This window comes from Heptranchias perlo, chromosome 35, assembly GCF_035084215.1.
Source record: "Heptranchias perlo isolate sHepPer1 chromosome 35, sHepPer1.hap1, whole genome shotgun sequence".
In the NCBI taxonomy this organism is placed as follows: Eukaryota; Metazoa; Chordata; class Chondrichthyes; order Hexanchiformes; family Hexanchidae; genus Heptranchias; species Heptranchias perlo.
Genome location: NC_090359.1, coordinates 21,188,244 through 21,214,494, shown reverse-complemented (window position 1 = coordinate 21,214,494; position 26,251 = coordinate 21,188,244). Strand labels below are relative to the sequence as shown.

Below are 26,251 nucleotides of genomic sequence, written 5' to 3'. Positions count from 1 at the left end.
CCTCACTGTAACACTCTGATATACCCCACACCCCTCACTGTAACACTCTCTGATATACCCCACACCCCTCACTGTAACACTCTCCGATATACCCCACACCCCTCACTGTAACACTCTCTGATATACCCCACACCCCTCACTGTAACACTCTCCGATATACCCCACACCCCTCACTGTAACACTCTCTGATATACCCCACACCCCTCACTGTAACACTCTCTGATATACCCCACACCCCTCACTGTAACACTCTCCGATATACCCCACACCCCTCACTATAACACTCTCTGATATACCCCACACCCCTCACTGTAACACTCTCCGATATACCCCACACCCCTCACTGTAACACTCTTCGATATACCTCACACCCCTCACTGTAACACTCTCCGATATACCCCACACCCCTCACTGTAACACTCTGATATACCCCACACCCCTCACTGTAACACTCTCTGATATACCCCACACCCCTCACTGTAACACTCTCTGATATACCCCACACCCCTCACTGTAACACTCTCTGATATACCCCACACCCCTCACTGTAACACTCTTCGATATACCTCATACCCCTCACTGTAACACTCTCCGATATACCCCACACCCCTCACTGTAACACTCTCTGATATACCCCACACCCCTCACTGTAACACTCTCCGATATACCCCACACCCCTCACTGTAACACTCTCTGATATACCTCACACCCCTCACTGTAACACTCTCCGATATACCTCACACCCCTCACTGTAACACTCTCCGATATACCCCACACCCCTCACTGTAACACTCTCTGATATACCCCACACCCCTCACTGTAACACTCTCCGATATACCCCACACCCCTCACTGTAACACTCTTCGATATACCTCACACCCCTCACTGTAACACTCTCCGATATACCCCACACCCCTCACTGTAACACTCTGATATACCCCACACCCCTCACTGTAACACTCTCTGATATACCCCACACCCCTCACTGTAACACTCTCCGATATACCCCACACCCCTCACTGTAACACTCTCTGATATACCCCACACCCCTCACTGTAACACTCTCCGATATACCCCACACCCCTCACTGTAACACTCTCTGATATACCCCACACCCCTCACTGTAACACTCTCTGATATACCCCACACCCCTCACTGTAACACTCTCCGATATACCCCACACCCCTCACTATAACACTCTCTGATATACCCCACACCCCTCACTGTAACACTCTCCGATATACCCCACACCCCTCACTGTAACACTCTCTGATATACCTCACACCCCTCACTGTAACACTCTGATATACCCCACACCCCTCACTGTAACACTCTCTGATATACCGCACACCCCTCACTGTAACACTCTCCGATATACCCCACACCCCTCACTGTAACACTCTCTGATATACCCCACACCCCTCACTGTAACACTCTCCGATATACCCCACACCCCTCACTGTAACACTCTTCGATATACCTCACACCCCTCACTGTAACACTCTGATATACCCCACACCCCTCACTGTAACACTCTCTGATATACCCCACACCCCTCACTGTAACACTCTCTGATATACCCCACACCCCTCACTGTAACACTCTCTGATATACCCCACACCCCTCACTGTAACACTCTCCGATATACCCCACACCCCTCACTGTAACACTCTCTGATATACCCCACACCCCTCACTGTAACACTCTCTGATATACCCCACACCCCTCACTGTAACACTCTCTGATATACCCCACACCCCTCACTGTAACACTCTCCGATATACCCCACACCCCTCACTATAACACTCTCTGATATACCCCACACCCCTCACTGTAACACTCTCTGATATACCCCACACCCCTCACTGTAACACTCTCCGATATACCCCACACCCCTCACTGTAACTCTCTCTGATATATCCCATACCCCTCACTGTAACACTCTCTGATATACCCCACACCCCTCACTGTAACACTCTCCGATATACCCCACACGCCTCACTGTAACTCTCTCTGATATACCCCATACCCCTCACTGTAACACTCTCTGATATACCCCACACCCCTCACTGTAACACTCTCTGATATACCCCACACCCCTCACTGTAACACTCTCCGATATACCCCACACCCCTCACTGTAACTCTCTCTGATATACCCCACACCCCTCACTGTAACACTCTCCGATATACCCCACACCCCTCACTATAACACTCTCTGATATACCCCACACCCCTCACTGTAACACTCTCCGATATACCCCACACCCCTCACTGTAACACTCTCTGATATACCTCACACCCCTCACTGTAACACTCTGATATACCCCACACCCCTCACTGTAACACTCTCTGATATACCGCACACCCCTCACTGTAACACTCTCCGATATACCCCACACCCCTCACTGTAACACTCTCTGATATACCCCACACCCCTCACTGTAACACTCTCCGATATACCCCACACCCCTCACTGTAACACTCTTCGATATACCTCACACCCCTCACTGTAACACTCTGATATACCCCACACCCCTCACTGTAACACTCTCTGATATACCCCACACCCCTCACTGTAACACTCTCTGATATACCCCACACCCCTCACTGTAACACTCTCTGATATACCCCACACCCCTCACTGTAACACTCTCCGATATACCCCACACCCCTCACTGTAACACTCTCTGATATACCCCACACCCCTCACTGTAACACTCTCTGATATACCCCACACCCCTCACTGTAACACTCTCTGATATACCCCACACCCCTCACTGTAACACTCTCCGATATACCCCACACCCCTCACTATAACACTCTCTGATATACCCCACACCCCTCACTGTAACACTCTCTGATATACCCCACACCCCTCACTGTAACACTCTCCGATATACCCCACACCCCTCACTGTAACTCTCTCTGATATACCCCATACCCCTCACTGTAACACTCTCTGATATACCCCACACCCCTCACTGTAACACTCTCCGATATACCCCACACCCCTCACTGTAACTCTCTCTGATATACCCCATACCCCTCACTGTAACACTCTCTGATATACCCCACACCCCTCACTGTAACACTCTCTGATATACCCCACACCCCTCACTGTAACACTCTCCGATATACCCCACACCCCTCACTGTAACTCTCTCTGATATACCCCATACCCCTCACTGTAACACTCTCTGATATACCCCACACCCCTCACTGTAACACTCTCTGATATATCCCACACCCCTCACTGTAACACTCTCTGATATACCCCACACCCCTCACTGTAACACTCTCTGATATACCCCACACCCCTCACTGTAACACTCTCTGATATACCCCACACCCCTCACTGTAACACTCTCTGATATACCCCACACCCCTCACTGTAACACTCTCTGATATACCCCACACCCCTCACTGTAACACTCTCTGATATACCCCACACCCCTCACTGTAACACTCTCCGATATTTTTTTTTTTTTTTATTCGTTCACGGGATGTGGGCGTCGCTGACATTTATTGCCCATCCCTAATTGCCCTTGAGAAGGTGGTGGTGAGCCGCCTTCTTGAACCGCTGCAGTCCGTGTGGTGACGGTTCTCCCACAGTGCTGTTAGGAAGGGAGTTCCAGGATTTTGACCCAGCGACGATGAAGGAACGGCCGATATATTTCCAAGTCGGGATGGTGTGTGACTTGGAGGGGAACGTGCAGGTGGTGTTGTTCCCATGTGCCTGCTGCTCTTGTCCTTCTAGGTGGTAGAGGTCGCGGGTTTGGGAGGTGCTGTCGAAGAAGCCTTGGCGAGTTGCTGCAGTGCATCCTGTGGATAGTGCACACTGCAGCCACTGTGCGCTGGTGGTGAAGGGAGTGAATGTTTAGGGTGGTGGATGGGGTGCCAATCAAGCGGGCTGCTTTATCTTGGATGGTGTCGAGCTTCTTGAGTGTTGTTGGAGCTGCACTCATCCAGGCAAGTGGAGAGTATTCCATCACACTCCTGACTTGTGCCTTGTAGATGGTGGAAAGGCTTTGGGGAGTCAGGAGGTGAGTCACTCGCCGCAGAATACCCAGCCTCTGACCTGCTCTCGTAGCCACAGTATTTATATGGCTGGTCCAGTTAAGTTTCTGGTCAATGGTGACCCCCAGGATGTTGATGGTGGGGGATTCGGCGATGGTAATGCCGTTGAATGTCAAGGGGAGGTGGTTAGACTCTCTCTTGTTGGAGATGGTCATTGCCTGGCACTTATCTGGCGCGAATGTTACTTGCCACTTATCAGCTCAAGCCTGGATGTTGTCCAGGTCTTGCTGCATGCGGGCTCGGACTGCTTCATTATCTGAGGGGTTGCGAATGGAACTGAACACTGTGCAGTCATCAGCGAACATCCCCATTTCTGACCTTATGATGGAGGGAAGGTCATTGATGAAGCAGCTGAAGATGGTTGGGCCTAGGACACTGCCCTGAGGAACTCCTGCAGCAATGTCCTGGGGCTGAGATGATTGGCCTCCAACAACCACTACCATCTTCCTTTGTGCTAGGTATGACTCCAGCCACTGGAGAGTTTTCCCCCTGATTCCCATTGACTTCAATTTTACTAGGGCTGCTTGGTGCCACACTCGGTCAAATGCTGCCTTGATGTCAAGGGCAGTCACTCTCACCTCACCTCTGGAATTCAGCTCTTTTGTCCATGTTTGGACCAAGGCTGTAATGAGGTCTGGAGCCGAGTGGTCCTGGCGGAACCCAAATTGAGCATCGGTGAGCAGGTTATTGGTGAGTAAGTGCCGCTTGATAGCACTGTCGACGACACCTTCCATCACTTTGCTGATGATTGAGAGTAGACTGATGGGGCGGTAATTGGCCGGATTGGATTTGTCCTGCTTTTTGTGGACAGGACATACCTGGGCAATTTTCCACATTGTCGGGTGGATGCCAGTGTTGTAGCTGTACTGGAACAGCTTGGCTAGAGGCGCAGCTAGTTCTGGAGCACAAGTCTTCAGCACTACAGCTGGGATGTTGTCAGGGCCCATAGCCTTTGCTGTATCCAGTGCACTCAGCCGTTTCTTGATATCACGTGGAGTGAATCGAATTGGCCGAAGTCTGGCTTCCGTGATGGTGGGGATATCGGGAGGAGGCTGAGATGGATTATCCACTTGGCACTTCTGGCTGAAGATGGTTGCAAACGCTTCAGCCTTGTCTTTTGCACTCACGTGCTGGACTCCGCCATATACCCCACACCCTCACTGTAACTCTCTCTGATATACCCCACACCCCTCACTGTAACACGCTCTGATATACCCCACACCCCTAAATGTAACACTCTCTGATATACCCCATACCCCTCACTGTAACACTCTCTGATATACCCCACACCCCTCACTGTAACACTCTTTGATATACCCCATACCCCTCACTGTAACACTCTCTGATATACCCCATACCCCTCACTGTAACACTCTCTGATACACCCCACACCCCTCACTGTAACACTCTCTGATACACCCCATACCCCTCACTGTAACACTCTCTGATATACCCCATACCCCTCACTGTAACACTCTCTGATATACCCCATATCCCTCACTGTAACACTCTCTGTTATACCCCACACCCCTCACTGTAACACTCTCTGATATACCCCATACCCCTCACTGTAACACTCTCTGATATACCCCATATCCCTCACTGTAACACTCTCCGATATACCCCACACCCCTCACTGTAACATTCTGATATACCCCACACCCCTCACTGTAACACTCTCTGATATACCCCACACCCCTCACTGTAACACTCTCTGATATACCCCACACCCCTCACTGTAACCCTCTCTGATATACCCCACACATGTCACTCTCACACTCTTGGGGAGACTGTTCCAGTTGTTCACTGATGGTTCAGCAATGGGGATTTGCATGGGGCAGAGCGCGGAGGCGGCAGCAGGAGACATGGGGCTGAATTTCCGCAGGGATCGTCCAGATCAGCTGGCACATCCTCGGGAGAAGCCCCCGGATACAGAAACCCCCTGATATCGCCCCTTGCAGGAAACCAGAGGTCCCTGTGGATGTGAATCTGGGGCTGTGAAACGGGCTGCCCACTCGAAGACCCTTCCCCCTCATGCGGGAGGGGTGGGTGGGGCCTCTCCTTACATGGTGGGCAGACATGGCCCCCTCCCTCCCGCCCGATCGGTACCTACCGCCCGTCAATAACCGTGATGGTGTCGTTGTTCTGCATCTTCAGCTTGCCAGCCTCGCTGAAGTCCTGAAGGGCTTTCACTTCCATTGGACGTGCCTGTGAGGAAATTTCAGGACCTGGTCAGTAGAGCCCCTCCCACTCTGGGTAACCCACCCCCCCTCCCCTTTAACCCACGCCCCCTCCCCTTTAATCCGCGCCCCTCCCCTTTAATCCGCGCCCCCTCCCCTTTAACCCACCTCCCCTCCCCTTTAACCCACCTCCCCTCCCCTTTAACCCACCCCCCCTTCCCCTTTAACCCACCCCCCTCCCCTCCCCCCCCCGGTAAACCGCCTATCCTCAAAACGTAACAACCTTGCTGATCAGGGCAATCTGCTCAAGAGCGAGGCTGGCGCTCCCACGGTCGAACAGCCGGTCACCACTCACTGTCCAAAGTGGACGCTCGGGGTGGGGGTGGGGGAAGTACCCGGGGTGAGGGTCTGGCAGCCCTTCGGTGGGGGGGGAGGGGAGGAGGGGGTGATGGTGGAAACCCGCTGAAAATGGGTGAAAGAGCCGCCTCTACCTCTTTGATCCGCGGACGGAGTGCGCTGAACGTCGGCCGATCGTCCGGATGCGCTGACCAGCACTGCAGCGCCATGCTGTAAATATTGGCCGGACAGTCGACGGGCTGCTCCAACCTCTTCCTTTCCCGGTCGATCATCATTAAAATCTGAAGAGGAGGGAGAGAGAGAGAGAGAGAGAGTGAGGGGGGGGAGTGGCCCTTAGTGTTATTGTACAGACCATCATTGTAGCACAGGATAGATGGTAGAGGGGGAGGTGGAAGAGAGAGAAAGGAAGAAAGAGGGAGAGAGAGAAAAGAGAGAGAAAAGAGAGAGAAAGAGAGAGAAAGGAAGAAAGAGGGAAAGAGAGAAAAGAGAGAGAAAGAGAGAGAAAGGAAGAAAGAGGGAGAGAGAGAAAAGAGAGAGAAAGAGAGAGAAAGGAAGAAAGAGGGAAAGAGAGAAAAGAGAGAGAAAGAGAGAGAAAGGAAGAAAGAGGGAAAGAGAGAAAAGAGAGAGAAAGAGAGAGAAAGGAAGAAAGAGGGAGAGAGAGAAAAGAGAGAGAAAGAGAGAGAAAGGAAGAAAGAGGGAAAGAGAGAATAGAGAGAGAAAGAGAGAGAAAGGAAGAAAGAGGGAAAGAGAGAAAAGAGACAGAAAAAGAGAGAAAGAGAGAAAGGAAGAAAGAGGGAAAGAGAGAAAAGAGAGAGAAAGAGAGAGAAAGGAAGAAAGAGGGAAAGAGAGAAAAGAGAGAGAAAGAGAGAGAAAGGAAGAAAGAGGGAAAGAGAGAATAGAGACAGAAAAAGAGAGAAAGAGAGAGAAAGGAAGAAAGAGGGAAAGAGAGAAAAGAGAGAGAAAAAGAGAGAAAGAGAGAGAAAGGAAGAAAGAGGGAAAGAGAGAAAAGAGAGAGAAAGAGAAAGGAAGAAAGAGGGAAAGAGAGAAAAGAGACAGAAAGAGAGAGAAAGGAAGAAAGAGGGAAAGAGAGAAAAGAGACAGAAAAAGAGAGAAAGAGAGAGGAAGGAAGAAAGAGGGAAAGAGAGAAAAGAGAGAGAAAGAGAGAGAAAGGAAGAAAGAGGGAAAGAGAGAAAAGAGAGAGAAAGAGAGAGAAAGGAAGAAAGAGGGAAAGAGAGAAAAGAGAGAGAAAGAGAGAGAAAGGAAGAAAGAGGGAAAGAGAGAAAAGAGACAGGAAGAGAGAAAGGAAGAAAGAGGGAAAGAGAGAAAAGAGACAGAAAAAGAGAGAAAGAGAGAAAGGAAGAAAGAGGGAAAGAGAGAAAAGAGAGAGAAAGAGAGAGAAAGGAAGAAAGAGGGAAAGAGAGAAAAGAGAGAGAAAGAGAGAAAAGAGAGAGAGAGAGAAAGGAAGAAAGAGGGAAAGAGAGAAAAGAGAGAGAAAGAGAGAGAAAGGAAGAAAGAGGGAAAGAGAGAAAAGAGAGAGAAAGAGAGAGAAAGGAAGAAAGAGGGAAAGAGAGAAAAGAGACAGGAAGAGAGAAAGGAAGAAAGAGGGAAAGAGAGAATAGAGAGAGAAAGAGAGAGAAAGGAAGAAAGAGGGAAAGAGAGAATAGAGAGAGAAAGAGAGAGAAAGAGAGAGAAAGGAAGAAAGAGGGAAAGAGAGAAAAGAGAGAGAAAAAGAGAGAAAGGGAGAGAAAGGAAGAAAGAGGGAAAGAGAGAAAAGAGACAGAAAAAGAAAGAGAGAGAAAGGAAGAAAGAGGGAAAGAGAGAAAAGAGAGAGAAAAAGAGAGAAAGAGAGAGAAAGGAAGAAAGGGGGAAAGAGAGAAAAGAGAGAGAAAGAGAAAGGAAGAAAGGGGGAAAGAGAGAATAGAGACAGAAAAAGAGAGAAAGAGAGAGAAAGGAAGAAAGAGGGAAAGAGAGAAAAGAGAGAGAAAAAGAGAGAAAGGGAGAGAAAGGAAGAAAGAGGGGAGAGAAAGGAAGAAAGAGGGAAAGAGAGAAAAGAGACAGAAAAAGAAAGAGAGAGAAAGGAAGAAAGAGGGAAAGAGAGAAAAGAGAGAGAAAAAGAGAGAAAGAGAGAGAAAGGAAGAAAGGGGGAAAGAGAGAAAAGAGAGAGAAAAAGAGAGAAAGAGAGAGAAAGGAAGAAAGGGGGAAAGAGAGAAAAGAGAGAGAAAGAGAAAGGAAGAAAGGGGGAATGAGAGAAAAGAGACAGTAAAAGAGAGAAAGAGAGAGAAAGGAAGAAAGAGGGAAAGAGAGAAAAGAGAAAGAAAGAGAGAGAAAGGAAGAAAGAGGGAAAGAGAGAATAGAGACAGAAAAAGAGAGAAAGAGAGAGAAAGGAAGAAAGAGGGAAAGAGAGAAAAGAGAGAGAAAGAGAGAGAAAGGAAGAAAGAGGGAAAGAGAGAAAAGAGAGAGAAAAAGAGAGAAAGAGAGAGAAAGGAAGAAAGAGGGAAAGAGAGAAAAGAGAGAAAAAGAGAGAAAGAGAGAGAAAGGAAGAAAGAGGGAAAGGGAGAAAAGAGAGAGAAAAAGAGAGAAAGAGAGAGAGAAAGGAAGAGGGAAAGAGAGAAAAGAGACAGAAAAAGAGAGAGAGAGAGAAAGGAAGAAAGAGGGAAAGAGAGAAAAGAGAGAGAAAAAGAGAGAAAGAGAGAGAAAGGAAGAAAGAGGGAAAGAGAGAAAAGAGACAGAAAAAGAAAGAGAGAGAAAGGAAGAAAGAGGGAAAGAGAGAAAAGAGAGAGAAAAAGAGAGAAAGAGAGAGAAAGGAAGAAAGGGGGAAAGAGAGAAAAGAGAGAGAAAGAGAAAGGAAGAAAGGGGGAATGAGAGAAAAGAGACAGTAAAAGAGAGAAAGAGAGAGAAAGGAAGAAAGAGGGAAAGAGAGAAAAGAGAAAGAAAGAGAGAGAAAGGAAGAAAGAGGGAAAGAGAGAAAAGAGAGAGAAAAAGAGAGAAAGAGAGAGAAAGGAAGAAAGAGGGAAAGAGAGAAAAGAGAGAGAAAAAGAGAGAAAGAGAGAGAAAGGAAGAAAGAGGGAAAGGGAGAAAAGAGAGAGAAAAAGAGAGAAAGAGAGAGAGAAAGGAAGAGGGAAAGAGAGAAAAGAGACAGAAAAAGAGAGAGAGAGAGAAAGAGGGAAAGGAAGAAAGAGGGAAAGAGAGAAAAGAGAGAGAAAGAGAGAGAAAGGAAGAAAGAGGGAAAGAGAGAATAGAGACAGAAAAAGAGAGAAAGAGAGAAAGGAAGAAAGAGGGAAAGAGAGAAAAGAGAGAGAAAGAGAGAGAAAGGAAGAAAGAGGGAAAGAGAGAAAAGAGACAGAAAAAGAGAGAAAGGAAGAAAGAGGGAAAGAGAGAAAAGAGAGAGAAAGAGAGAGAAAGGAAGAAAGAGGGAAAGAGAGAAAAGAGAGAGAAAGAGAGAGAAAGGAAGAAAGAGGGAGAGAGAGAAAAGAGAGAGAAAGAGAGAGAAAGGAAGAAAGAGGGAAAGAGAGAAAAGAGAGAGAAAGAGAGAGAAAGGAAGAAAGAGGGAAAGAGAGAAAAGAGAGAGAAAGAGAGAGAAAGGAAGAAAGAGGGAAAGAGAGAATAGAGACAGAAAAAGAGAGAAAGAGAGAGAAAGGAAGAAAGAGGGAAAGAGAGAAAAGAGAAAGAAAGAGAGAGAAAGGAAGAAAGAGGGAAAGAGAGAAAAGAGAGAGAAAAAGAGAGAAAGAGAGAGAAAGGAAGAAAGAGGGAAAGAGAGAAAAGAGAGAGAAAAAGAGAGAAAGAGAGAGAAAGGAAGAAAGAGGGAAAGGGAGAAAAGAGAGAGAAAAAGAGAGAAAGAGAGAGAGAAAGGAAGAGGGAAAGAGAGAAAAGAGACAGAAAAAGAGAGAGAGAGAGAAAGGAAGAAAGAGGGAAAGAGAGAAAAGAGAGAGAAAGAGAGAGAAAGGAAGAAAGAGGGAAAGAGAGAAAAGAGAGAGAAAGAGAGAGAAAGGAAGAAAGAGGAAAAGAGAGAAAAGAGACAGAAAAAGAGAGAAAGAGAGAGAAAGGAAGAAAGAAGGAAAGAGAGAAAAGAGACAGAAAGAGAGAGAAAGGAAGAAAGAGGGAAAGAGAGAAAAGAGACAGAAAAAGAGAGAAAGAGAGAGGAAGGAAGAAAGAGGGAAAGAGAGAAAAGAGAGAGAAAGAGAGAAAAGAGAGAGAAAGAGAAAGGAAGAAAGGGGGAATGAGAGAAAAGAGACAGAAAAAGAGAGAGAGAGGAAGGAAGAAAGAGGGAAAGAGAGAACAGAGACAGAAAAAGAGAGAAAGAAAGAGAAAGGAAGAAAGAGGGAAAGAGAGATAAGAGACAGAAAAAGAGAGAAAGAGAGAGAAAGAGAAAGAGGGAAAGAGAGAAAAGAGACAGAAAAAGAGAGAAAGAGAGAGAAAGAGAAAGAGAAATTTATGTCGTGCCTTTCACGGCCTCAGGATGTCCCAAAGCACTTTCCAGCCAATGAAGTACTTTTGAAGTGTGGTCACTGTTGTGATGTAGGAAACGCAGCAGCCAATTTGTGCACAGCAAGATCCCACAAACAGCAATAATAATCAGATGAGTTGCTTTAGTGATTATTATTGGCCAGGACACTGGGGAGAACTCCCCTGCTCTTCTTTGAAATAGTGGCCATTGGATCATTTACGTCCACCTGAGGGGGGCAGACGGGGCCCTCGGTTTAACGCCTCATTTGAAAGACGGCACCTCCGACAGCGCAGCACTCCCTCAGTACTGGCACTGGGAGCGTCGGCCTGGGATTATGGGACTCAAGTCTCGGGAGTGGGGACTTGAACCCACGACCTTCTGACTCAGAGGCGAGAGTGTGAGCCACGGCCGACACTTAACGCCACAGGAGATCTGCTGGTTGGAATGTAATAACGGCAGTGTCCCTATTACTTTACCTCTCGGCCGTGCATGCCCAGCCAGGGTTCCTCGCAGTACGAGAACAGCTCCCACAAAACCACTCCGAACATCCAGACGTCAGACGCGTGAGAAAACGTTCCAGATTTCAGGCTTTCCGGAGCGCACCTGGGAAAAGGGAGGAGAGCAGGTCTGTCGACGGGTAAAAGAGACTGCTCACTGGCTGAGGAGCCTCTTGCTGATTCCCACACAGTCGTAACTCATTCGTTTCAAGCAGATTAGCATCAATGGATCAAGTGGGCCTTCGCCCCCTGCACACTACCGTGACGATGTACACACATTGTTGCATAATCCCCTGTGTATATGTTTGCGTAGGGCTGTATAATCGGCATGTGTGAGTACGGGTATACTTACTCCCAGTGATTATATAGACCCATACAAACACATACACGCAAGGTATACACGCTCGATTATGCAACAATTAAACAGCACTGCCTACATGTACACACATGGATTGCGCACCGCCTGCATGTACAAATACACAGTTGCACATTTGTAAACACAGATTACAAATCACCTGTAAACATGTGGATGACACATTGACAGTGTACATACAAACACATAGATTACACGTGGTCTGCACACACACACACGTGCGCACAGACACACGTGCACACAATTCAATTATAGAGCACATATACCCTGTGCACACAGATCAGATAGTAAACTGTTCTCTCTCTCTTTCAAACACGCACACAGTCACACACGTACACACAGTCACACACGTACACACAGTCACACGTACACACAGTCACACACGTACACACAGTCACACGTACACACAGTCACACACGTACACACAGTCACACACGTACACACAGTCACACGTACAGAGTCATACACGCACACAGTCACACGTACACACAGTCACACACGTACACACAGTCACACACGTACACACAGTCACACACGTACACACAGTCACACACGTACACACACGTACACACGTACACACACGTACACACACGTACACACAGTCACACGTACACATAGTCTGACAGAAATAGTCTCATACAACAACAACTTGCATTTATATAGCACCTTTAACAGAGTAAAATGTCACAAGGCGCTTCACAGGAGCGATTATCAAACACAATTTGACACCGAGCCACATGGGACAGGTCAAAGAGGTGGGTTTTAAGGAGCGTCTTAAAGGAGGAGAGAGAGGCGGAGAGGTTTAGGGAGGGAATTCCAGAGCTTAGGGCCAAGGCAGCTGAAGGCACGGCCGCCAATGGTGGAGCGATGGAAATCGGGGGATGCACAAGAGGCCGGAATTGGAGGAGCGCTGAGATCTCGGAGGGTTGTAGGGGCTGGAGGAGGTTACAGAGATAGGGAGAGGGGGTGAGGCCAAGGAGGGATTTGAAAACAAGGATGAGAATTTTAAAATCGAGGCGTTCCCGGACCGGGAGCCAATGTAGGTCAGAGAGCACCGGGGGGTGATGGGTGAACGGGACTCGGTGCGAGTCAGGATACGGGGCAGCAGAGTTTTGGATGAGCTCAAGTTTACGGAGGGTGGAAGATGGGAGGCCGGCCAGGAGAGCATTGGAATAGTCAAGTCTGGAGGTAACAAATGCAGGGATGAGGGTTTCAGCAGCAGATGAGCTGAGGCAGGGGGCGGAGACGGGCGATATTACGGAGGTGGGAGTAGACGGTCTTGGTGATGGAGAGGACATGTGGTCAGAAGCTCATCTCGGGGGCAAATCGGACGCCAAAGTTGCGAACAGTCTGGTTCAGCCTCAGAGAGTGGCCAGAGGGAGAGGGATGGAGTCGGCGGCTCGGGGACGGAGTTTGCGGCGGGGGCTGAGGACAATGGCTTCGGTCTTCCCAATATTTAGTTGGGGGAACTTTCTGCTCATCCACTGGACATGGGACGAGCAGCGTGACGAATCGGAGACAGTGGCGGGGGGGGGCGAGAGAAGTGGTGGCGAGGTAGAGCTGGGCGTCATACACAGTCACGCACACGCACACGGTCAATCGCGCACAGGCCCTCGCTCACACGGAGCGTGGAGATCTCACCAAGCGAAGGGAATCTTCCGATGGGCCTGCATCACATAATGGTCGGAGTTTAACAGCGAGCGCGTCAGGCCGAAGTCCGCAATCTTCACCAGGCCCTCGGAGGCCAGCAGGATGTTACGAGCAGCGAGGTCGCGGTGGATATAGTGCATGCACTCCAGGTACTCCATCCCCTCGCACACCTGCACTGCGTACAGCCACAGCAAGTGGATGGGGAACGCCCCGTGTCTCCCCCTCAGGTGGTCATAGAGAGACCCCAAGGACGCCAACTCAGTCACCTGCGTCAAAGGATAAAGGTTTATGAAGGAGGGGGGGGGTTTTTTGATGGAGTGAATCAGGAGAGACTGTTTCCAGTGGCAGGAGGGTCGGTAAACCAGAGGACACAGATTTAAGAGAATTGGCAAAAGAGCCAGAGGAGGAGATGAGGAGACATTTATTTCGGCAGCCAGTTGTTCTGATCTGGAACGCGCTGCCTGAAAGGGCGGTGGAAGCAGATTCAAGAGTAGCTTTCAAAAGGGGGAATTGGATAAATGCTTGAAAAGGAAAGATTTGCAGGGCTCTGGGGAAAGGGCAGGGGGCAGTGGGGCTAATTGGATAGCTCTTTCAAAGAGCCGGCACAGGCACGATGGGCCGAACGGCCTCCTTCTGTGCTGTATGATTCCATGATTTAACCTCGGAGAATGCGACCAAAAATGAAGAGTGAAGGACAAGGGGAAGAACAGAGAGAGAGAGAGAGAGAGAAGGAGCTGGTGATGCAGTGTGTTAATCACTGTCCTTTCACCTCAGGGATCGGAGTTTGAGTAATGCAGTCAAGGCAGGGGACTCTCCTCTCCCTGCTCCATCGATTCTGGGTCAGTCTCCGTCCCGTTCACAGCTCTGAACAACCGGCAGTCTCATTCAGAGAGGCCATTGTGTGGCTGGAGTGGGATAAGATCATGTCACCATGGCCCAGCAGGGGGCAGAGTGTTCCGGGTATGGGAACATTGATGTGACAGTGTAGAGGGAGCTTTACTCTGTATCTAACCCTGTACCTGACCTGGGAGTGTTTGATGGGACAGTGTAGAGGGAGCTTTACTCTGTATCTAACCCGTGCTGTACCTGCCCTGGGAGTGTTTGATGGGACAGTGTAGAGGGAGCTTTACTCTGTATCTAACCCGTGCTGTACCTGCCCTGGGAGTGTTTGATGGGACAGTGTAGAGGGAGCTTTACTCTGTATCTAACCCGTGCTGTACCTGCCCTGGGAGTGTTTGATGGGACAGTGTAGAGGGAGCTTTACTCTGTATCTAACCCTGTACCTGCCCTGGGAGTGTTTGATGGGACAGTGTAGAGGGAGCTTTACTCTGTATCTAACCCATGCTGTACCTGCCCTGGGAGTGTTTGATGGGACAGTGTAGAGGGAGCTTTACTCTGTATCTAACCCGTGCTGTACCTGCCCTGGGAGTGTTTGATGGGACGGTGTAGAGGGAGCTTTACTCTGTATCTAACCCGTGCTGTACCTGCCCTGGGAGTGTTTGATGGGACAGTGTAGAGGGAGCTTTACTCTGTATCTAACCCGAGCTGTACCTGCCCTGGGAGTGTTTGATGGGACAGTGTAGAGGGAGCTTTACTCTGTATCTAACCCGTGCTGTACCTGCCCTGGGAGTGTTTGATGGGATAGTGTAGAGGGAGCTTTACTCTGTATCTAACCCTGTACCTGACCCTGGGAGTGTTTGATGGGACAGTGTAGAGGGAGCTTTACTCTGTATCTAACCCTGTACCTGCCCTGGGAGTGTTTGATGGGACAGTGTAGAGGGAGCTTTACTCTGTATCTAACCCTGTACCTGCCCTGGGAGTGTTTGATGGGACAGTGTAGAGGGAGCTTTACTCTGTATCTAACCCATGCTGTACCTGCCCTGGGAGTGTTTGATGGGACAGTGTAGAGGGAGCTTTACTCTGTATCTAACCCGAGCTGTACCTGCCCTGGGAGTGTTTGATGGGACAGTGTAGAGGGAGCTTTACTCTGTATCTAACCCATGCTGCACCTGCCCTGGGAGTGTTTGATGGGACAGTGTAGAGGGAGCTTTACTCTGTATCTAACCCCGTGCTGTACCTGCCCTGGGAGTGTTTGATGGGACAGTGTAGAGGGAGCTTTACTCTGTATCTAAGCCGTGCTGTACCTGCCCTGGGAATGTTTGATGGGACAGTGTAGAGGGAGCTTTACTCTGTATCTAACCCGTGCTGTACCTGCCCTGGGAGTGTTTGATGGGACAGTGTAGAGGGAGCTTTACTCTGTATCTAACCCTGACTTGATGCTGAGAGTGAAAAGCTTTCTAGTCCCAGCTCTGACACCCTCCAGATGGACAGAGAGAGGAAAACAAATTAGAAAAACAGTAGAATCCTCACAGGATGTTGTGACAATAAGATTGTTTTCTGGATCTGAACAGGATTTTGTTCAATAATTTATTGTTGGTTGTTAATCAGACAGATGGGCCATAGATTACACACAGAATTATTTATCGCAGCCTCAGGTGGGCCCACTGTCAGTTTGGTGTCCCCAGGCGGTTGTGTTATCTGAGGGACCAGCAACCAAGGCCTGTGACAGGTGTAAATAAACAAGAGATGGTCAAGGTGAGTCCTGGAGCAGGGCTCACCCAGGCCCCAGGTCCCAATCCAGAACCCAGGCCTCAATCCAGGCCCCAACCCAGAACCCAGGCCTCAATCCAGGCCCCAACCCAGAACCCAGGCCCCAAACCGGAATCCAGGCCTCAATCCAGGCCCCAAACCAGAACCCAGGCCTCAATCCAGACCCCAAACCAGAACCCAGGCCTCAATCCAGGCCCCAACCCAGAACCCAGGCCCCAAACCAGAACCCAGGCCTCAATCCAGGCCCCAACCCAGAACCCAGGCCTCAATCAAGGCCTCAACCCAGAACCCAGGCCCCAAACCAGAACCTAGGCCTCAATCTCATGAAATAGAGGCAAGAAAGGTCGAGACGGAGGAGTTGGAGGAGCCCCAGGTACATTGTGAGACCCCCCGTCTCCCCCCAGGAGTAAAGGTGTAGAGTGTTGCTCGGCAACTATGGTCAAGAAGGTACTCACCATTTTCATGGGGTGACTGAGGATGACCCCGTACAGGTGGATGAGGTGCGGGTGGTTGATTGCGTACATGGCGTTAACTTCCTGTAGGAAATCGGCCATGGGGTCCATCTCGTTCGCAATGTCTGATCGCAGGCACTTCACCGCCACGTTCAACTGGAACACAGGGAAGGGCGGGGGGGGGGGTGGGCCATCATCAGTGAAAAGGATCCAATCCCAAACGCAGCGTCAGTGCCCCCCGGCATCGTGACATTATTCGGCACCTCAGTACATCCCAGCCGTCCCCACCCTGTACCCGCCAACCATCACCACCCGAAATCCAGTGCCCACTGGCTGTGACACCAATGCCAACCCACCACTGCCACCCGAAATCCAGTGCCCACTGGCTGTGACACCAATGCCAACCCACCATCACCACCCTAAATCCAGTGCCCACTGGCTGTGACACCAATGCCAACCCACCACTGCCACCCGAAATCCAGTGCCCACTGGCTGTGACACCAATGCCAACCCACCACTGCCACCCAAAATCCAGTGCCCACTGGCTGTGACACCAATGCCAACCCACCACTGCCACCCGAAATCCAGTGCCCACTGGCTGTGACACCAATGCCAACCCACCACTGCCACCCAAAATCCAGTGCCCACTGGCTGTGACACCAATGCTAACCCACCATTACCACCCTAAATCCAGTGCCTGCTGGCAGTGAAACCCATGCCAACCCACCACTGCCACCCTAAATCCAGTGCCTACTGGCTGTGACACCAATGCTAACCCACCATTACCACCCTAAATCCAGTGCCCACTGGCTGTGACGCAAATGCCAACCCACCACTACCACCCTAAATCCAGTGCCCACTGGCTGTGACGCCAATGCCAACCCACCATTGCAACACCACCCACAAGGGGGAAAGCAATGCCCGCCCTCCGAAAGCTCACCCAGGCAGACAGTCTTGACATGTGAGCCTAGACAGTGAGTGCCAGTACCAGATGGTGAGGGACATCACCTGCACACCCACCCCCCTCACTGCCCCCCCTCACCCCCCCCCCAAAGACCACTACAGCGTGTTGTCCACCAGGGGACACTGGATGGCGATGAGGAGAGGGAACCAGGCCTGAATTTGTCCCTTCCCTCACCCAAGAGCAAAGAGGTCAATTGTGGCCGTTCCTAAGAGTTACCAATTCTCCAGGATTGTCCCTGGAGTCTCCAGGAATTGAAGATTAATCTCAATGAGAGCAAAAAATCCCAGGGAGAAAAATCCCAGGGGGTTAAAAAACAAATGGTGTTTTTGTCAAATTTTCTCTGAAGTGTAGTCGCTGTTGTAACGTGGGGAAACACAGCAGCCAATTTATGCATAGCAAGATCCCACAATCAGCAATGTGATAATGACCAGATAATCTGATTTTTAGTGATGTTGGTTCAGGGATAAATATTTGCCCAGGACACCGGGGAGAACTCCCCCTGCTCTCCTTCCTATAGGGCCTTGGAATCTTTTACATCCACCTGAGAGGGGCAGTCGGGGCCTCAGTTTTAACGTCTCATCCGAAAGACGGCACCTCCGACAGTGCAGCACTCCCTCAGTGTGGGCACCGGGAGGGTCGGCCTGGATTATGGGCTCGAGTCTCTGGAGTGGGGACTTGAACCCATTGACCTTCTGACTCAGAGGTGAGAGTGCGACCCGCTGAACCAACACATCGATCGAGATACGGTGACCCGGATTCGGGGGGGAGGCAGGGTGGGGCGCGCGCTGTTTCCGCACGGGGTGGAACGAGCGGCGTCGCGGGCGCATTCCACGAGGCGGATACCCACAACGCGCCCGTTCGGCAGCCTCCATTCGCCGCGCCTGACCACGCCGAAGGAACCGTTCCCCAGCCGCTCGTACAACGCCAAGTCCTTGTCGTTGATCAGGCACTTGAGGGCGAACTCCGACTCCGGGGCCGAGGACGAGGCGCCGCCCGCGTACGATGGCTGGTCGTATAAGTCGTCAGTCCTCGCGCTGAACACCTGCGGAGACAAAATGGTGGCTGGTTTAACGGCTTAGGAACATCTGCAGAGACAAAATGGTGGCTGGTTTAACGGCTTAGGAACATCTGCAGAGACAAAATGGTGGCTGGTTTAACGGCTTAGGAACATCTGCAGAGACAAAATGGTGGCTGGTTTAACGGCTTAGGAACATCTGCAGAGACAAAATGGTGGCTGGTTTAACATCTTAGAAACATCTGCAGAGACAAAATGGTGGCTGGTTTAATGGCTTAGGAACATCTGCAGAGACAAAATGGTGGCTGCTTTAGCGCCTTAGAAACATCTGCATGCCTAAAGCTGGCACTGACTTTTTTTTATAGAAACATAGAAAATAGGAGCAGGAGTAGGCCATTCGGCCCTTCGAGCCGGCTCTGCCATTCAATGTGATCATGGCTGATCCTCTATCTCAATACCATATTCCCGCTCTCTCCCCATACCCCTTGATGCCTTTTGTGTCTAGAAATCTATCTAGCTCCTCCTTAAATATATTCAGTTATGTTCCTTCTATGGGACGTGGGTGTCGCTGGCGAGGCCGGCATTTATTGCCCATCCCTGTTTGCCCTTGAGAGGGTGGTGGTGAGCCGCCTTCTTGAACCGCTGGAGTCCGTGTGGTGAAGGTACTCCTCCCTGGAGCTAGCTGCCCCAAAATCTGGAACCCTCTCCCCCCAAAAGGCTGTGAATGCTGGGCGGGGGGTCAATTGGAGCTTTCGAGCTTGCGATCGACAGATTTTTGTTAGGCGGGGGCATCGAGCAAAGGCGGGCGAGTGGAGCTGAGATACAGATCAACCCGTGACCTGACTGAATGGCGGAACAGGCCCGAGGGGCTGAATGGCCTCCTCCTGTTCCTGTGTTTAACGTAACAGATTCTGGTGCGATTAAAAAGTTTTCAAAGACACAGAAAATGCAGTGAGGAGAAATTTTTTAAAAAACATTCAAAATAATCGCTATAAAACACCAGAAATAGTGACTTTGGGTCTTGCTGGGCCTAAAATTTTAGGCCTAAATTTAGGCCTGTTTAGAACGGGCATAAGCAGGAAACTTGTGTCCTCCGGTCTTTCCTTACACGTCATTGGCTGTAAAGCGCTTTGGGACATCTTGAGGTCGTGAAAGGCGCTATATAAATGCAAGTCCTTACTTTCTTGCCCGAGAGGGGCGGAGCTATGTTAATGAGCCAAGCGGAGTTACGCCGGACGTAACTCGGAGTTGGGGCAAATGATCGAGGAAATTGGCGTGTGCGATTTTCCGGCGTAAATCCGTTTCAAGCTGCGAATTTCCTTGGGAAGAATAAGACGGCGCAACTCCTCGCTCTCGCACCATGGTCACGCCGAAACTTTCCAGGAAATTCCGGGCCGTAACCCACCAGGTTAAAGTATTCGAGTGCCGAGGGGGCAGAGAGGCCTCGCTGCCGACGTTGGGTCCTCTTTGCTCTGGGCGAGCCACGAGCCTTCGTATTTTGAAGCGAGATCCGGCCTACTCAAATCTCCTGGAACCCAGGCCCGGCAGAACGGGTACACTGGCGTCGGCGGTAGCCCCCACTGCACGCGGAAACGCGGCCCGGCTCCCGAGTTCAGGGTGAGGCGATCGAAACCTCCCGCGGAAAGTGGACTGAAAGTCATGGAGGGAGAAAGAAAAGACTTGCATTTATCTAAGGGCCTTTAACGTCCTCAGGACGTCCCAAAGCGTTTCCCAGCCAATGAAGGGCTTTTGAAGTGTAGTCGCTCTTGAAACGCAGCAGCCAATTTGCGCACAGCAGGATCCCACAAACAGCAACGTGATAAATGACCAGATAACCCGTTTTTTAGTGATGTTGGTTGAGGGATAACTATTGGCCCCCAGGACACCGGGGAGGACTCCCCCCTGCTCTTCTTCGAAATAGTGGCCGTGGGATCTTTTACGTCCGCCCGAGAGGGGCAGGCGGGGCCCTCGGTTTAACGTCTCATCCAAAAGACGGCACCTCCGACTCTCCCTCGGTACTGACATTGGTAGAGGCGGCCTGGATTATGGGCTCAAAATCTCTGGAGTGGGCCTCGGTCCCACATCCTTCTGACTCAGAGGCAAGAATGCTACCCACTGAGTCAAGATTGGTTTGGTTCATGAGGGGGTGAGAGGGACAGTTGGCGAGGGAAGGGGGGGTGAAATGGTCCCAGATCCAGGTAGTTGTGTAAAGATTGTGTATGCAGCTGGCTAGATGGGCTGAATGGCCTTTCTTGTTCCAGGCTTATGCTGTTATGGAGAATTCTGCTCATTTTCCCTACAGTTGTCCTGGGGCCAATATTTATGCCTCAACCAACATTCACGAAAAACAGATTATCTGGACATTATCAGATCGTCGTGGGACCCACTCCAGAGACTCGAGCCCATAATCCCAGGCCGACACTCCCAGTGCCAGTACTGACGGGGTGCTGCACTGTCGGAGGTGCCGTCTTTTGGATGAGAGGTTAAACCGAGGGCCCCTCTCGGGCGGATGTGAAAGATCCCACGGCCACTATTTCGAAGAAGAGTAGGGGGGGGAGTTCTCCCCAGCGCATCGCTCCAGCTGTGGCGACTCACAGCTGGATACGCCTTTTCGCCGTTACCTTTGACATCCAGGATTTGGGCCGGCTCATCATTCGTCGTCTTTTAACAGCCTCAAAGAGACGTCTGTGCCCTGAGAGAGCGAGAGAGAGACAAACAGGAGAAAATATCCGTCAGCGTAGGGTAAATCCTTATAGGCCGAGGTAACTGGGCTTTGGGTGGCCAAAATTCCAGGGGGAAGAGGAAGGTCGGCACGCGGCTTCCCGGGGGAGGGGATGGTCGGCGCGCGGCCTCCCGGGGGAGGGGAGGGTCGGCGGGCGGCCTCCCGGGGGAGGGGAAGGTCGGGGCGCGGTCTCCCAGGGGAGGGGAGGGGAGGGGCGTGGTCTCCCGGGGGAGGGGAAGGTCGGCGGGCGGCCCCCCGGGGGAGGGTCGGGTCGGGGCGCAGCCTCCCGGGGAAGGAAAGGCCTGAGGCACAGTGAAGGGGAGGAGTCCGGAGACACAGTCCACGACTGATAGTCGATGGCTTGGCCGTGTTCCAAGGCTCTCTGGGTTTCTGGGTCTGGCGTAGACCCCGCAGTGTGAGAGGGGACCCCTGGTGTGTCACAGTCTGTGGGTCAAGTATTTATGTAAAGAAGCCACTCGTTCAACTGCAGCTGGTGGAGGAAGTTTTTTAAATATTCATTCGCGGGATGTGGGCGTCGCTGGGAAGGCCGGAGTTTATTGCCCATCCCGAGTTGCCCTGGTTTTCAGACAAGCCAGTGGCCTGCTTGGCCACTTCAGCGGGCAGTTAAGAGCCAGCCATGTCAGCGTGGGACTGGAGTCTCAGAGAGAGAGAGAGAAAGAGGGCAGAGTGAGAGATAGAGATAGAAATACAGGGCGGAGAGGGAGATAGAGACACGGGGGGGAGAGATAGAGATAGAGACACGGGGGGAGAGAGAGAGATAGAGACATGGGGGAGAGATAGAGACATGGGGGAGAGAGAGAGACATGGGGGGAGAGATAGAGACATGGGGGGAGAGATAGAGACATGGGGGGAGAGAGAGAGAGATAGAGACACGGGTCGGTGAGAGAGATAGAGACACGGGGGGAGAGATAGAGACACGGGGGGAGAGAGAGAGAGATAGAGACATGGGGGGAGAGAGAGAGATAGAGACATGGGGGAGAGATAGAGACATGGGGGGAGAGATAGAGACATGGGGGGAGAGATAGAGACATGGGGGGAGAGATAGAGACATGGGGGGAGAGAGAGAGAGATAGAGACACGGGTCGGTGAGAGAGATAGAGACACGGGGGGAGAGAGAGAGATAGAGACACGGGGGGAGAGAGAGAGATAGAGACATGGGGGAGAGATAGAGACATGGGGGGAGAGAGAGAGAGATAAAGACACGGGTCGGTGAGAGAGATAGAGACACGGGGGGGAGAGAGATAGAGACACGGGGGGAGAGAGAGAGAGATAGAGACACGGGGGGAGAGAGAGAGATAGAGACATGGGGGAGAGATAGAGACATGGGGGGAGAGATAGAGACATGGGGGGGAGAGATAGAGACATGGGGGGAGAGAGAGAGAGAGATAGAGACACGGGTCGGTGAGAGAGATAGAGACACGGGGGGAGAGAGAGAGATAGAGACACGGGGGGAGAGAGAGAGATAGAGACATGGGGGAGAGATAGAGACATGGGGGGAGAGATAGAGACACGGGGGGAGAGATAGAGACATGGGGGGAGAGAGAGAGAGATAGAGACACGGGTCGGTGAGAGAGATAGAGACACGGGGGGAGAGATAGAGACATGGGGGGAGAGAGAGAGAGAGATAGAGACACGGGTCGGTGAGAGAGATAGAGACACGGGGGGGAGAGAGATAGAGACACGGGGGGAGAGAAAGAGAGATAGAGACATGGGGGGAGAGATAGAGACATGGGGGGGAGAGAGATAGAGACACGGGGGGAGAGAGAGAGAGATAGAGACATGGGGGGAGAGATAGAGACATGGGGGGAGAGATAGAGACATGGGGGGGAGAGAGATAGAGACACGGGGGGGAGAGAGATAGAGACACGGGGGGAGAGAGAGAGAGATAGAGACACGGGGGGAGAGAGAGAGAGAGATAGAGACACGGGTCGGTGAGAGAGATAGAGACACGGGGGGAGAGAGAGAGATAGAGACACGGGGGGAGAGAGAGAGATAGAGACATGGGGGAGAGATAGAGACATGGGGGGAGAGATAGAGACACGGGGGGAGAGATAGAGACATGGGGGGGAGAGAGAGAGAGATAGAGACACGGGTCGGTGAGAGAGATAGAGACACGGGGGGAGAGATAGAGACATGGGGGGAGAGAGAGAGAGAGATAGAGACACGGGTCGGTGAGAGAGATAGAGACACGGGGGGGAGAGAGATAGAGACACGGGGGGAGAGAAAGAGAGATAGAGACATGGGGGGAGAGATAGAGACATGGGGGGGAGAGAGATAGAGACACGGGGGGAGAGAGAGAGAGATAGAGACATGGGGGGAGAGATAGAGACATGGGGGGAGAGATAGAGACATGGGGGGGAGAGAGATAGAGACACGGGGGGGAGAGAGATAGAGACACGGGGGGAGAGAGAGAGAGATAGAGACATGGGGGGGAGAGAGATAGAGAGACCGGGGAGAGAGAGAGATAGAGACACAGGAGAGAGAGATAGAGACACTGGGGAAGAGTGAGATAGAGAGATGGGGGGAGAGAGTGAGATAGAGAGACCGTGGGGAGAGAGTGAGATAGAGAGATGGGGAAGAGAGTGAGATAGAGACACTGTGGGGAGAGAGTGAGATAGAGAGATGGGGGGAGAGAGTGAGATAGAGAGACTGTGGGGAGAGAGTGAGATAGAGAGATGGGGGAGAGAGTGAGATAGAGAGACGGGGGAGAGAGTGAGATAGAGAGACGGGGGGAGAGAGTGAGATAGAGAGACGGGGGAGAGAGTGAGATAGAGAGACGGGGGAGAGAGTGAGATAGAGAGACGGGGGAGAGAGTGAGATAGAGAGACACAGGGGGGAGAGAGAGAGATAGAGAGATGGGGGAGAGAGTGAGATAGAGAGACGGGGGAGAGAGTGAGATAGAGAGACGGGGGAGAGAGTGAGATAGAGAGACACAGGGGGGAGAGAGTGAGATAGAGAGACGGGGGAGAGAGTGAGATAGAGAGACCGTGGGGAGAGAGTGAGATAGAGAGACACAGGGGAGAGAGTGAGAGAGAGAGACGGGGGAGAGAGTGAGATAGAGAGATGGGGGAGAGAGTGAGATAGAGAGACGGGGGGAGAGAGTGAGATAGAGAGACGGGGGAGAGAGTGAGATAGAGAGACACAGGGGAGAGAGTGAGATAGAGAGACGGGGGAGAGAGTGAGATAGAGAGACACAGGGGAGAGAGTGAGATAGAGAGACGGGGGAGAGAGTGAGATAGAGAGACGGGGGAGAGAGAGAGATAGAGAGACGGGGGAGAGAGTGAGATAGAGAGACGGGGGAGAGAGTGAGATAGAGAGACGGGGGGAGAGAGTGAGATAGAGAGACTGGGGAGGGAGTGAGATAGAGAGATGGGGGAGAGAGTGAGATAGAGAGATGGGGGAGAGAGTGAGATAGAGAGATGGGGGAGAGAGTGAGATAGAGAGATGGGGGAGAGAGTGAGATAGAGAGACGGGGGAGAGAGTGAGATAGAGAGACGGGGGAGAGAGTGAGATAGAGAGATGGGGGAGAGAGTGAGATAGAGAGATGGGGGAGAGAGTGAGATAGAGAGATGGGGGGAGAGAGTGAGATAGAGAGATGGGGGAGAGAGTGAGATAGAGAGATGGGGGAGAGAGTGAGATAGAGAGATGGGGGGAGAGAGTGAGATAGAGAGACGGGGGAGGGAGTGAGATAGAGAGATGGGGGGAGAGAGTGAGATAGAGAGACGGGGGAGGGAGTGAGATAGAGAGACGGGGGGAGAGAGTGAGATAGAGAGACGGGGGGAGAGAGTGAGATAGAGAGATGGGGGAGAGAGTGAGATAGAGAGACGGGGGGAGAGAGTGAGATAGAGAGACGGGGGGAGAGAGTGAGATAGAGAGACTGTGGGGAGAGAGTGAGATAGAGAGACGGGGGAGAGAGTGAGATAGAGAGACGGGGGGAGAGAGTGAGATAGAGAGACGGGGGAGAGAGTGAGATAGAGAGATGGGGGGAGAGAGTGAGATAGAGAGATGGGGGAGAGAGTGAGATAGAGAGATGGGGGAGAGAGTGAGATAGAGAGATGGGGGAGAGAGTGAGAGAGAGAGATGGGGGAGAGAGTGAGATAGAGAGACGGGGGAGAGAGAGTGAGATAGAGAGATGGGGGGAGAGAGTGAGATAGAGAGACGGGGGAGGGAGTGAGATAGAGAGACGGGGGAGAGAGTGAGATAGAGAGACGGGGGAGAGAGAGTGAGATAGAGAGATGGGGGGAGAGAGTGAGATAGAGAGATGGGGGAGAGAGTGAGATAGAGAGATGGGGGAGAGAGTGAGATAGAGAGATGGGGGGAGAGAGTGAGATAGAGAGATGGGGGGAGAGAGTGAGATAGAGAGATGGGGGGAGAGAGTGAGATAGAGAGATGGGGGGAGAGAGTGAGATAGAGAGATGGGGGAGAGAGTGAGATAGAGAGATGGGGGAGAGAGTGAGATAGAGAGATGGGGGGAGAGAGTGAGATAGAGAGACGGGGGAGAGAGTGAGATAGAGAGATGGGGGGAGAGAGTGAGATAGAGAGACGGGGGAGAGAGTGAGATAGAGAGATGGGGGGAGAGAGTGAGATAGAGAGATGGGGGGAGAGAGAGAGATAGAGAGACGGGGGAGGGAGTGAGATAGAGAGACGGGGGGAGAGAGTGAGATAGAGAGACGGGGGAGGGAGTGAGATAGAGAGACGGGGGGAGAGAGTGAGATAGAGAGACGGGGGAGGGAGTGAGATAGAGAGACGGGGGAGAGAGTGAGATAGAGAGACTGGGGAGAGAGTGAGATAGAGAGACGGGGGAGGGAGTGAGATAGAGAGACGGGGGGAGAGAGTGAGATAGAGAGACGGGGGGAGAGAGTGAGATAGAGAGACGGGGGAGGGAGT

The 26,251-nt window shown here is 51.4% G+C and overlaps 1 protein-coding gene across 2 annotated transcripts in view; it reads right to left on the bottom strand.

The window, feature by feature from the left end:
- The window catches only part of tnk1 (tyrosine kinase, non-receptor, 1), a 41,386-nt gene extending 20,076 nt beyond the window's left edge, over nt 1–21,310 (bottom strand). For both annotated transcript variants that reach the window (XM_067972062.1, XM_067972063.1), the window contains exons 1-7: nt 21,243–21,310; nt 18,454–18,648; nt 16,646–16,798; nt 13,572–13,846; nt 11,537–11,663; nt 6,751–6,897; nt 6,193–6,287 (exon numbers count right to left, since the gene is read on the bottom strand). In XM_067972062.1, coding sequence (XP_067828163.1) covers nt 6,193–6,287; nt 6,751–6,897; nt 11,537–11,663; nt 13,572–13,846; nt 16,646–16,798; nt 18,454–18,648; nt 21,243–21,275 — 1,025 coding nt within the window. In that variant the 5' untranslated portion in view covers nt 21,276–21,310. The remainder of the gene's footprint in view (nt 1–6,192; nt 6,288–6,750; nt 6,898–11,536; nt 11,664–13,571; nt 13,847–16,645; nt 16,799–18,453; nt 18,649–21,242) is intronic.
- Between the last annotated feature and the right edge of the window lie 4,941 nt (nt 21,311–26,251).